The sequence below is a fragment of the Suricata suricatta genome, chromosome 1 (genome assembly GCF_006229205.1).
Source record: "Suricata suricatta isolate VVHF042 chromosome 1, meerkat_22Aug2017_6uvM2_HiC, whole genome shotgun sequence".
In the NCBI taxonomy this organism is placed as follows: Eukaryota; Metazoa; Chordata; class Mammalia; order Carnivora; family Herpestidae; genus Suricata; species Suricata suricatta.
The window spans coordinates 66,484,526-66,498,710 of NC_043700.1; the positions used below are offsets into that span (position 1 = coordinate 66,484,526).

Genomic DNA, 14,185 nt, shown 5'->3' on the forward strand with positions numbered 1-14,185 from the left:
TATTCACAGCTATGAAAAGCTATTAAAATACTCTTCCCTTTTCTAATTACATGTCTACATGAAGTCATACTTTCTTTATCTACTCCAATCAAAACAATATACCACAAAGCCAATATAAGAATCTGACTCTCTTCCATTAAGCCAGCCATGAAAGAGATATGCAACAATGTAAAATAGCGGCCATTCTCCCCACTATTTTTGTTTTTGAAAATATAGTTACTTTTCATAAAAATTGAGTTGCTTATATTACCATGTATTGAATATAGTTATTTTAAGTGATTTTATAAATATTTTAAAATTTTTTCTCAACTTATAATAAGGCAATATTAGTGGATATAACTTATAGAAACTAAAGCTCTTTGCGGCCTTAAGAATATTTCAGATTGAAAAGGGGTGCTATAACCAACAGTTGAGCCACTGCTATGCAGAAGGAACTAAACTGGAGAAGGCAAGCTAGAGTTCAGGTATCTAGGTAAGCAACTGCAATAAAAGATTCAGGATGAAATGATGAGAGCCTGACAAAGACCATAATAGCAGAGATGGGGAGATGTAGCCATATATAAGAGTCCTTTCTAAACAGAAATCAACAGGATAAGTAACTGATGAGATCATAAGGGAGAGCTCAGGGAAGAAAGATGCTTCTGCCATTTTTGATGAAAGTCTGACTGAGTACAAAGCTGAGAAATGCAGACAGTAGACTTGGCTTGATACATGAACTCTAAGGTCCAGAAGGAAGTTGAAAACAATTATAGGGAACTCACAGGAGTAGTTACACCTAGAGATAAAGATGTGTGGAAGACCAGATATAAGTAGTAATTGCTCAAGAAGAAAAACTTGTGAGTAAGAAGCTAAAAGGACGAAGAACGAATATCTGGTAGAACCCAGTACTTCAGGATACACTAAAAAGGATCCCTAGGGAAGGTGGCTACTCAGTTAAGTCAGGAAAAAAGTTCCAAGAGTAGGTCAAGTGATAGTAGCCAAAAGGTGGGTGGTTAGGGTAGGAGACTGGGTTGGGATGTAGAAGACAATCATTAGTCCTTATTCAAGGCATAGAAGGACTCAAAAGAAAGTCAGTAGACTTGCTTAAAAGGAATAACATATCTGTCTTTACCAAAAAGTACAATGCTAACAGAAGTTAATATTAACAGAAGAGTGAATATTAAGTATATTAAGTGGAATATATTGTCTCATTTCTTACCACAATAATGTATGGCTTTCATAATTTAAAGAAAGGAAAGGAAAGGAAAAGGAAAAGGAAAAGGAAAAGGAAAAGAGGAAAAGGAAAGGAAAAAGGAAAGGAAAGAAATAGTGAATAGTCCACAGAAAGTATATACCTTTGTAGTCTATTAGTTTAAGATACCTGGCTGTTAAAACAGGGAAAAAGCAAAGTTAATGAATTAGGAATATAAAAACAATATATTTGAAGCACTGGACAGCTCAATCAGTTAAGCATCTGACTCTTGGTTTTGGCCCACATCATGATCTCATGGTTTGCGGGATCAAGTCCCAAGTCAGGCTCTGCATTGACAGCATGGAGCCTGCTCGAGATTCTCTCTCTACCTCTCTCTCTGCCCCTCCCTAGCTTGCATTCTCTCTCTCTCTCAAAATAAATAAGCTTAAAAAATTATATATATTTTTTTCAGTTAAGACCCCCTTTAGTATACTGGTAATCCCTTAGAAAAAAAGAGCCAAAAAGGAAAAGCAAATTGAAAACTAGGGAGAGCAGAGGTAAGGTAATAGAAATAGGTCTCAGGAGAGAGTAGAATAGATAGAACAAAAGGAAGTCCTTTTTCCTTTTACATCAGATGGAAAGGAGAAAAGAAAGGATAGTATAGGTAGCTTTAGAGTGAAGACAGACACTGGGAGAGTTTCCACCCAATGACTTCTATCCGTTTTTCTGTGAAATAAGCTAAGACTGTATGCCAAGAATCAAAGTGGTAGGATAAAGGATAAAACAATCATTAGAGAGAGAAAAAATAGAACCACTAAGAAAGGGCCAAGTAAAAGGGTTATTGGAAAATAGTCAAGACTCAGCCAAGACTAGATCACCACACAAAATAAATCAGTACAGATTCTGAATAAATCAAATCTGTATCTGTAGAATTAAGCCAAAAATATTATAGTCAAAAGAATACAAAATTCTGGGTGATGTTGAAAAGTTCTGTGGTAAGAATTTGGATCATTTTGTCAGTCATGCCCATAGTGCTAAATATTGATGCAAAAAAGCACTCACTACACATCTACTCATTAATAGGTTGGCCATTTCTATGAGGTTATTCCCAGGAATCACAGTAGTAAACTTCCCTGAATAGTCATGAATCCATACTACTGTTCTACAAGAGGACTAATAAAGGTCAGATGTTTCAAGTTACCCAACATATTCTATTAGTGATTTAATCAGTGTTTTGCTGTTATTCCAATCAGAGCTCTAGAAATATTATTTCATATTTACATCATGTCTCAGAGGAGTTATTTGTATGTACATAAATTTGAATAATTTGCTTCCTGAATTCTAAGTGTAAATTTCCATAAAATGTCTATGGTAAAAGAACTCATTTATAACAGGTTCTCTGCTTTCTGGAACACAGCAGGGTTATGTCTCTTTCAGGTAGTAACACAAAGAGAAAAGAGAAGATCTCTGCAAATATACTCTGGAAAAAAAGGAACGTTTTGTACGTCAAACTTCTTAATTTTAAAAAATTGGTAAGCTAAAAATGCAAACTATTCACCTTCCACATACATTAATCTACTTTGGAATACAATTAAATACCTACATTTTAATAAATCAACTCTGAAATTGAGATCCCTTTGTAATTAACTTAGTCAAGAAACAGAATTGTTTGTATTTTTTCTGTTGGTTTGGTTTGACTGGTTTTAAATCTGAAAGCAAAACAGGGACAAAAAGCAAAAGTAGTTAACCGTGAATATAAAGGTACCGAAAGAATGATAAATACAACTTGATTAAGTCATAAAAGATAAAGTTATCATAAATGAATGAATAGATGAGTGAAATGGAGAGACTACTGAGATCAAACTTTTCCCCACACAAATGAGTAAACAGAGGCTCCCCAAATTAGTGACTTACAGAAAATCATAAAGCTAATTGACAAAGATTCTAAGATACAGCAGTGTTCTTTCTCTTATGTTACAATGCCTTGACCATCATGATTTAGCAGACATACAAAGGGAACTTTAAAGGTATTACCTTTAATCCCAGTCTCAGTAAGCCACTGACCCATCAAAAGATTGATTTACGTTTTTTCTGTATAGTCAGTCATCCATTTTATTCCATTTTATTTAGCAGGCATAACTGAGGCTCTTATATAAAGAATTTTGAAGTAGGCAGAATATATAATTGTATATGTGTGTATATACTGTGCGTGTGTATATACACACATACTTTCACATATACACTAAATATTTGTGTGTGTGTGTGTATGTATATAAATAAAACTTTCACATTCTGCCTACTTCAAGATTCTTTGCATAAGAGCCTCATTATGCACACCAAATAAAAGTGTGTCTGTATACATTTGTTATATATGGTTAGAGTTAACCACAGACTGTGTTAACCATAAATTGTAAATACCTGAGATGTATATATATACACATATACATATACATTTTAAATATACATACATACATATTAGATAAAATGTGTATATTTATATGTATGTATTAGAGTTAATACCATATGTGGTTCAACTAGAATATAAAAGGCATCATATAAAGAGTATTCTTATTAAATATAATCAAACATCAAAACAGTATGGACAAAAAGAATACAAGAAGAGAGAGTTAACATTAGTTCTAGTCATAGACTCATGACATCTTGGGGATGAGAAGAACTTTTAAATTCTGTAACTTCCCAATGAGGCTTGATTTGGGTAGTATCCCTACACAAGTCACGTTTAATCAATCTAGCAACAAAGAACCACCCAAAGAAATCCATTTTCTCTTTGGACCGTTCTATCATATCCTTTAAAAGTGAACTTGTCTTTCCTCTATGTTTCTCTTTAGTCTCAGTTCTATAACTTTACTTCATGCAAAAGAAGTCTAGTTCATCTTATGTATTAACCTCTTAAGTAGCAGGTAACTATTCTTCTATTCTTCAAGGAAAACAACTCACAGTACAATCAATCAAACAACAGACTCATGTTCCTGCAAATCGTGATTATGATTCCTTGAACAAACTCCCGTGAAACTCTAACCATCACATATGATGGCAACCAGAATTTATACCCCACCATGCACCATGATATTAACATTTTTCTTTCTATAAATAGAATTTCTATCAATGTCCAAGACCATAATATTCAACAGCCATCACATCTATTAATTTATATTAACCCTATTCTCAACTGAAACTTCTAATTATTTTAAAAAATTTCATAAGGCAAGGTAATATTTGAGATGAATCCTGAAGGACTACTGAGACCTACTACTGAGATTAACCGAAGTGTTGTCATTCTAAACATAAACATGTCTAAGCATAAACAATGGCAAGAGTAGTTTAGGAGCAAGGGCAGATCAACCTTTCTAAAACTAGAGGGTAGTTTCACATAAATTTGGGATGCAAATTAGAAAGACCCTTGAAAATCAAAGTAAACAGTTTCCACTGGGATCATTCAGGCAATAAGAAGACATTGTGGGTCCTGAACATAATATTAACAACATGAAAATGGAAACAATATATAAGATGAACAATAATAAGCAGACAAGAAATAGGGCAAATAATTAGAAAAATATTGATGAAGAAAGTTGAAAATGATGCTAAGCGGAGATGCAATGAACATGACAGATAGAGGAAATCATTCTAAGAGAAAGAAAGACAGGTTTCATTTAAGTTTCATGCCTGAGTAGCTAGAGTAATGAGGATGCCAGTTTCAAAACCTAGGAAATTATTTGGAAAGGGAAGATCATGAATTCAGTTGATGGCAAAAGAACAGCATGCCATTAAGCTGGGATTGTTCAACAAGTAGTAAAAAATGCTTAACGAAACATTAGTGACATATTCAACCTAAATGGGTTATCATAATAATAATACAGACAATTTTCAATTGTATTCATTACAGAAATTACCCCTACCCTTTTGCAATCAGCTTTTCGTCTTTTGGTCAATGCATTTATCATGAATGTTTCCATTAGGAAGAAACTGGAACTAAACTAAAATCAATCCACTCTATTATAATCAATAGTAGGTAAGAAAATGAGAATAGGAAGAAAATAGCTAATATTATACTTAGACAACATGTAATAGCTTTGATTATTCAGTATATCTACCCTTCTACTACTGACACATATAAGTGCTATCATTAAATGGTAAAATCCCTCTCTAAGGAAGACAAAAAAATTTCTCATAACATACTGAACGGTTTTACACATATAATTTTTTTTTAGTTTGTGAACAAATTAAGTAATATAAAGAAGCCACACTGTTTCCCATTATACGCACAGAACCAAATTTCTTTGCCATGATTTTAAAAGTAGAGTACCAACAATTTGGAGGAAAGAAGATAGGACTCATTTACGCTAACATGACTACACATGAATATAATATAATAGCAGCCATTATCTAGTATCAATCAAGGGTATATTATTAATCTTCCTCATACTTCAGATACAAGTATGGGCCAAAAGTGGGAGAAAGGAAATTTTAAATTTAACTTAAAAACATAGCTTCTGTAAGCTATCACATACCTGAAATTCAAACAGTCCTCGACAAATGGCAGAAGGTTCCCTAGGCTCAGTGATGACAAAAATGGCAGCATGTGCCAAGAGGTTGCAGCCTGGCCAGATTCAGTAGTTAAAAGTGCTATTACTTCTGCTGATAGCACAAACAGAAATGACAAGTAATGTTTTTTGTTGAGACAGTCCTATTTTGTTTTGGTTTATTCAATCAAAAATTCTGAAAGTATACTATATGTTCTGGTTTCATATACAATACACATATAAATATAAATCTATAAACCTATACCATGTTATAAATTATGGCAAGTATGACTAGATCACTTATATCTGCCAGCCCTCAATCATTATTTGAGAAGAACAGCAGCTTGACATGTTTCTTCCTATTGATTTTCATCAGAAAAGAGAAATATTTTCTCTTTTGAAAGACATACTTTAAAAACATGATCATTCATGAAATTCCAAAAAGAAATTCTAACCACCAAAGGTTTTAAAATACTTATTATTAACACAAGATATATTTATTTTATATGGCAGGGCTTTCCAAGGCAATGCACCAAAAATAAAAGCAGATATGTTAAAATCTGTACTGAAACAAAAATTTCAAATTGTTTTATCTCATTCTATTGGATAATAGTAAGGCTGTGATCAAATATAATACATTAAAATCAAAAGATCTTAAAAATTTGACAAATTAAATTGACCTTAATTATCATCATCTGGTCTAACCACCTATCCAATGTTCAAACTTTCTATAAAATATGTCTGCCAAATAACTACCCTTCATGCCAAGTGCCTCCAGTTACCGCTCATTTTAACTCTTGGTGCCAAGCAGCAAAATCTACTTTCTCATCTACATCAGAGTTGTTCAATGATTTGAAAACAACTTTCAAATAACTCAGTCTCTTCAGCTCTTCCTAATATGACATGAATTTAATTATCTCAATTGTCACTGTGATACTGACTAGCACAATGCAGAAATCTCTGTTAATCGTGCTTCAAATAATATCATTCTAATATACTTAACATAAAATTGGTAAAATAGAAATACCAATTTAAGTAACAATATATACTCATTTGTATATTATACATATGTAATGCATATTTCATGCATATATAAATCATTAATGAAGTATCTATATTTTTCCAAGTGTTCTCTACCATATTTTACCCATCCTATCCTTGCACAAATGACTTCTGGACAAAAGTGCAATTTATCCTTTGATCGTTTTTAGATTCAGCCCATCACTTTAAGGGTTCAAGATCATAGTGGATCCTAATTCTGTCTCGTGTAGTCACTATATGTTTCCAAATTACATGATCTTCAGTTTGGATGTTTCCTCTGTCGTCTTATTTAGTCATTGAAAAAATGTTAAACCTGATAAGGCCAAAATTTCACAAGGAAACATCACCCATGTTGGAGATGTTCCACTAATTACCCAGTTGTTAACTCATCTAGTGTTCCCTATATTGGGACTATATTTCTAAATATGGTCCATTGGGACTAGATAAGTTTTTTTCAAGTATCTTAACAAAACCCAGATATAACAACTTGTAAGAGCCAAATATCTTTAGATTTTTATTCATTCTTTAAACAAATATTTATTGTATGTATATATTCTGTGTCAGGCACTAAATTGATCTCTGGTGATTCAATCAATAAGACACTGCTCTCTAGGAGCTTACAATCTAGAAGGGGGAAAGCAGACAAATACAATTGATGATTACCAAACAACATTATAAACATGATAGGCAATTAGGTACTATGCAGGCACAGAATGTCATTATCTAAATCAGATTTCTAGATTAGTAAAGATTTCCCAAAAGAGATAGCACGGTTTGAGATCGTTATGGAATAGTTGGCTTAAAATTGGGTTATATGGGTGTGATGCTCTTCAGAGAGAAGTCTGGGCCAGACATACAGACTTAGGTGTGTTAAAAAGAAAACCACAGGCCATAAATGGTGTCACTTAAGTGAAGTCACCAACTATGGACCTAATGCCTAACCCAACTATATTTCAATGTCCCCTAAAAATATAGTTTTAACTCATTAGTCAGGAATGTTCTGCTCAGCATCAATGGGGAATCTGTCATATGTGCCCTTTCCATTCCCCAAAAGATGAGATAATACATCTAGTAAGATCTTCTGCCCTTCCCTCTAAGGGAATGTAGTCTTGCCTGAAATAATCCTTTCTTCTGCTAATAACTTCTTGCCACACTCTCCTTCCTGTAAAAACCTTCCATTTTGTACAACTCCTCAGAGCATTATTACTCTACTTGCTCGATGGAATGCTTTCTGATTTGTGAATCGCTAACAAAGCCAATTAGATGTTCAAATTTACTTGGTTGAATTTTGTTTTCTAAGAGGAGTCAACAGTGATATTTATAGCCATGGATTTAGACAAGACCACTGAGGCAGGCGTTAACTAAAGAAAAAGCACTGGCATTTCTGTTAAAGGAAAGAACACTTCCAGAAGTGTGAAAGAGCAAGTGTGAATGAGACCGGACTCATATGTGTTGAGCTGGGAGGGGGACTGAGATAGAAAGATAATGCTGGAGGTGCCTGGCTGGCTCAGTTGGTTGAGCATCCAACATTTTATTTCGGCTCAAGTCATGATTGAGCCCTGTGTGGGGCTCTGAGCAGTGTGTAGAGCCTACATGGGATTCTCTCCCTTTCTCTCTCCCTCTCCCTCTCTATCTCTTTCTTTCTCTCTCTCTTCTTCCCCTCCTCCATGTGTATGTGCTCTCTCTCTAAAAAAAAACTTTTTAAATGGTGGCGATTAAAAAAAAGAAGTAAAGGAAGATATTGCTAGAGTTTAGCAAGAGCTTTAAGTGTGAAACCAAGAAATGAGAACCTTATGTAGAAAACTATGGAGGCCCTTAAGGGGCTATTAAAAAAAAGAAGTAAAGGAAGATATTGCTAGAGTTTAGCAAGAGCTTTTAAAAAAAAGAAGTAAAGGAAGATATTGCTAGAGTTTAGCAAGAGCTTTAAGTGTGAAACCAAGAAATGAGAACCTTATGTAGAAAACTATGGAGGCCCTTAAGGGGCTCCTAGCCCTGGAATTACTTGACTAGACCGAAGACTCAGAAAACTCATTCCAGTGCAATATGAATTGATGAAGGAAGACAGGATGCAGAAAGACTAATAAAAAGCTCACCAAAATAGGTGGAGAACAGTAATTAAAGCAGTGTCCACAGAGAAGTGAAAATGATGGACATATTCCAGAGCTGATAAAGACTCTAAATTGAGAAGTCTTGAAGACTACTCAATTTGAGAGGCTAAGGTAGAAAGAGAATGTCCAAGGTGATCCCCAATACTTCCATTAGCTAAAGAGGTAGTGGTATCATTTGCTGGAAAAGCACACAGGGCATTTCGAGCGGTGGGGAGGTTTTATGAACTCAGGCTTTATCATGTTAAGTTGAGTAGGAGGTCAAAATAAGGATAGCAACATAGAAATACTGGAGTTATGGGTACGGCATTCTTCAAAGAAGTCTGGGATGAACACAGAGACTTAGGAATACAGTGAATAGATGGTAATTACAGCCACAGATTTGGACAGAATCTCTCAGGCCGACTGTATAGACAATCAGAAGAAAGACCAAGGAATAAAGGTTAACGTCAAATTCAAACTGGAAAATAAAAAGTTCACTATGTCCAAGGACTAAATCAAAATTATTTTCTCATTTACAGTTTATTTCTTATATTTTAATATATATTAAATTTCTAAAGTTTTTGAAAGTAGATTTATCAGATAGCTTGTCAATGTGGTATGGCTGTTTCACTTACAATCAAAAAACAACAGCATAAATTTATGTTACAGCATCTCAAAACAATGTGAATTTAAAAAAGAAAAAAAAAACAGTAAAAGAGCCAGGAAAAGCTTATGATACAATTCAAGCTCAACATCAAAATTAACCCTAGAATGTTAAGGGCCCCAAGTCTTTTATTTCTTCTACACTTTGAAGCCTTTTTCTTCTTATATACAGTCTTGGTTGGGGGGTGAAGGGTAAAACAGTAAAACAGAAAATTTTTGCTTGTGTTTGCTATACTCATATATTAACTGCCTATGTCTATACAACTCCATTGCCTCAACTCTACTAAAAAAAATTAAATAAAAAATTCACTGAGCAAGATTTTACCATATTGAAGAGTATTATGCTATGATCTGAACCTAACTTTCATAATCTCTAATATTCCTCTTGGTAAAAATGTTTTATACTTTTTCAACTTCTACAGGATGGACTAACTGGATCATCCTTTAGACACAAATGATTTGCATATTCCTTTAGAGCACATTATTAAAACTGAGATTCTTAATCTGTATATTCAAAGAAATTTAATATAATGGATCCAAACATAGCCAGAGAAAACTCTAGTCTCCTGAAGTTCACTGAATTCAGTGAAAATAAATCAAAATTCTTAATAAAATGCTCAAACAAAAATATATGTAAATCTTATTCTCCAAGGCACACCTACTTTTTAGTCAGTCAAATTTTGGCAGCATCACCACGGCAACTGTTAATAATGCTTTAGCTAGTCTCATAAAAAAATACTAAAAAGTTTTAAATTGTGTTAGAAAGTTTCAAAGATAAAATTTCAACTAATTGCCAACATATCTAAAATACCGTGATAAGGGCTTACCAAGATGTTGGGTCTTCTATTTGAAGATATTCATATTCATCAGAACAGAACCTTTATTGTTTCACTCTTAATCTACTAGATATAATTTTAAAAATCTGCCTTAAGTAACTATAGACACTTAAAAATATATAGTCAGTTTACATGTAAGACAATTTAACAGCGCAATTCTGACAAGGGACAGAATGTCTCCTAAAGGACTCATGTAAGATACACGGTAGTTATAAGGCTTGGTGTTGGCATCTTCGGAACTCTGTAACTCATGACAATTGATGGGGGAGGCAGAAGGAAGTGGAAAAGAGCCCTGGAACTTCCACATATAGAGAAACCTGACTGATTGAGGTTGGCTTGACTCCACACACATGATGACCATGACTGTAAGACATATGCAACAGTTTGTACCACTTTGCCAACATTCACCAAATAAACGGTTAATATAAAGAACATCTAAAACATGAGAATGTGTCCTTTCACTTGGGAGGAGTGAGGCCTGACAATGTCCAGTTCCCTAAAATGCTTATCTCCTGGTTGAGACACAAAAGCTCTTGACACTGAAGAGTAGTGATAGTTGCAGATGGTAATTATTCCCGAACCTGCTCCATCCGATACTTCATACCCAATTAGTCAGATGACCAAGGAGGGACACATGAATAGTATTCAGGGCCATCTGATATACCCAGAAATCTGGCCCTGACATCAGACTGTTCAGCACTGAAATAAGCAGGACCATTAAACCTGAAAATGAGCAGATACTTCTAGACAGGGAAGCTTATTTAATTTTAGACTTTGATGTGGATCTTGATACTGGACTGAGACTAACAGACTTTTAGTCTCACATCTTCATATAAATACCTATTCCATAAAACCAATTTTAATACCCTTTATTAAATAAACTTCCTAAAATGTACCTTAATATCTCTTACAAAATATCTGCATAATATAATAGTCTACCATTAAATGATGTTGATCCTGAAATTACCCATGATCGATATGACATTTAAAAAAATCTTAATCCAAAAATGACCTGTAACAGCAAATTAACTTTTATTTCAGATCACCACAAGTATTGTTACCTAAAAACATATTATATTGGTTATAAAGTTACTTACTTACACACCATCCATCTGCTCTAACCATTACTTACTATCTCTTGCTTTCACCAGTAATAACCCTTCCTATTAAAAAAAAAAAAGTCCAAACCACAAAAGGAGGAGTGAGTGATTTGGATTTAGAATTTGTTTTCATGGCTTTTGAAAAATAACCTAATATCCTAATCTAAGTCCTCTGTAGAAAAATACTGAAATAGAAAACCGATCTACCATGTGAATTTTCTTCCATGCACCAATATAAACTAATACACCTTAAAATCTTACTTTAGCTACCTAATTTTTAAACTAATATTCACTTTTAGGAATACTTTTTTTTAGAGGCGCCTGGGTGGCTCAGTAGGTTGTGCGTCCAACTTTGGCTCAGATCATGATCTCACCACTCATGGGTTGGAGCCCCACATAGGGCTCTGTGCTGACAGCTCAGTGCCTGGAGCCTGCTCAGGTACTGTGTCTCCCTCCCATGCTCATGCTCTGTCTCTCTCTCTCTCCTTCTCAATAATAAATAAATGTTAACAACAACAACAAAATCTTTTAATTAAAAAAATTTTTTAAAAAGAAATACTTTTTTAAAAACCATCTTTTTAAACTGGTATTTGCTCAAGACATGGAATTTCAATATCTAAGTATAGCTGCATATTTAGGGTATGAAAGAAATAGGAATGCTTTTTCTAATTTTATAAAAGATGTATAGAAATCATGTAATCCCAGAACATGAACAAAACTTTATAAAACATTACCTTAAATACTAGGAAATAGATATCACACACTAAAATTCTGTTGTGAAACCATATTCTGATATGAAAAGTTTTGCTGATGTGTTTTAATAAACCACCTTACTTTGATAAAGAATTCAATAACATTTCTCCATATAAGAATATAAGACATGAAGAACGTACGATGGGCATAGATACTGCTTCTTTTTCCCCTTCCCTTTCTTTGAAGACTTCTCTTTAGAATAAGCTTCTTCAACCCACAAGGAAATTAAAATAAAAAAGGCAATCGCCAATAAAAACTTCATCTTGAAAGTTAAATTTCCGGAGATTAATCTATAAGAGAAAAGAAGAAAATGTTTACATTAGATGATAACAATATGACTCTAAAGAGTAGACCATGACTACCCAATGGACAAGTGCATTTATACATGATATTTTCATTGCTCAAACCTGTGTGGCAAGCCTCAGTATGTATTTGTAATGTTTTGTAGTAGAAATAATGATGCACAGAAATACAATCCCAATGTTTAGAAAGCTACCTGAAAGAATGTTTAACTCAGTGTTAAAAGGTTATCTTCTTATTGTACATCGGATTCTTTATTTCTTTTTTAAATTCCTGTATTGTTTGAATTTTGCATGTATGTTTTTTTCAAAAATAATAAAACCATTCTAAAGGAAAAGATAATTTTAAATATTAAAGAACTGATATAGATAAAAAAATGAGTCCCAAAAGTTTCACACTTTATATTCACTGTGTTTTTATTAATATGCATTAAATTTGCAAGCTACATTTTATTCAAAATAGGATCATATTGATTTAAGTTAGTTTGTTGTCTTTCGCACTTTCATGCTACAAACATTTATTATCAAGATGATTTTCGACTCCATAAATTCTAAGTAACATTATCCGAAAAAAATAGCAAGTATGGTCAGGTCCTTCCAAATAATCTTCTGAGTCCTATTTGAGTAACATTTTCTATGCTCAAATGAGAATTATATTCTTGCCGGTCCAATGCATTAAAAAAAGAGAGAAAAAGAAAGAAAAAAACTTTAAGCGTCTGGTAACACTGGAATATTAAAGCCTCTTTTGCAGTCCTTCGTTTCCAAGCCATAAATTGTTTGTCCATCATTGTTTTCTGCAGACTAAGAGATCGATCATATTCCCCAACGTTACCTTAATTCCTATCTCACCTTTATAATTCTGCTTTTCCAATGTCATCACTTGCATCTCCCTTTCTCCCAGGAATTCTTATTTTCTCCCATTTATCCTGCACAGTCCCTAAGGGGAGCCAGAAAGGCTTCCTCCCTGGTCCTCTCTGCTGAGGACAACGGAGGGGGCTTATCAGGCCAAGAGCAACAACAGAAGGCTCTCCTCGGTCAACTTCCAGCATTGGACGCTCCCCTCCCCCATGCTACGGTGGCCTCCGCTTCTAGACACCTTTGCCCACTGCAGCAGGTACTTCTCCCACCTTCACCTTCTTCCCCAGGAAAGCAGGAGGGCCGTCCTAACGGTCTGAAGGGTCGAGAGAAATCCAACCCTATGCTCTCGGTCTTCACCTCCAACCTTTCCAAGGGGACAGCTGCAATGACCTGAGGAGCTTCACAAACAAAACAACACAAGAAGCCCTCCCCTCAAATCCTGCGTCCCCCCAGAGCCCCCCAGTGCTCCGCATCCCTGCTCACGGAGTGTAGCCGCGAGCGCCACCGCATTAGGTACTCGGCGCCGGCGCCCCTCTCCCCGCGCAGGGCAGCGCTCACCTCCTCCCGGTGCACGCCGCAGTGCTCCCCGCGCCTCCCCAGGCTGGACCCGGTCTCTCCGCAGAGCATTCATTCTGGTCCCCAGACCGCCGCCGCCGCCCACTCCCGGCCCTCTCCGACCCCCACCCCTACCCCCGGCCACTGGGGCCCCTGACACTTACCCGAGGCGTCCCCGCCCGCGGCCGCCAGGCGAGGACGCGGCGGCTCGGGGCCCAGACGGCGGCGGCTTCTGGGGGTGCGGCGGGCGCAAAGCGGGGGCAGCTGCGTCCCCGCCGGCC

The 14,185-nt window shown here is 35.4% G+C and overlaps 1 protein-coding gene across 1 annotated transcript in view; it reads right to left on the minus strand.

Annotated features, from left to right (window-relative positions):
* GLRB (glycine receptor beta) overlaps positions 1–14,156 on the minus strand; it is an 86,976-nt gene extending 72,820 nt beyond the window's left edge. The window contains exons 1-2 of the mRNA XM_029950950.1: positions 14,069–14,156; positions 12,333–12,482 (exon numbers count right to left, since the gene is read on the minus strand). Coding sequence (XP_029806810.1) covers positions 12,333–12,454 — 122 coding nt within the window. The 5' untranslated portion in view covers positions 12,455–12,482; positions 14,069–14,156. The remainder of the gene's footprint in view (positions 1–12,332; positions 12,483–14,068) is intronic.
* Between the last annotated feature and the right edge of the window lie 29 nt (positions 14,157–14,185).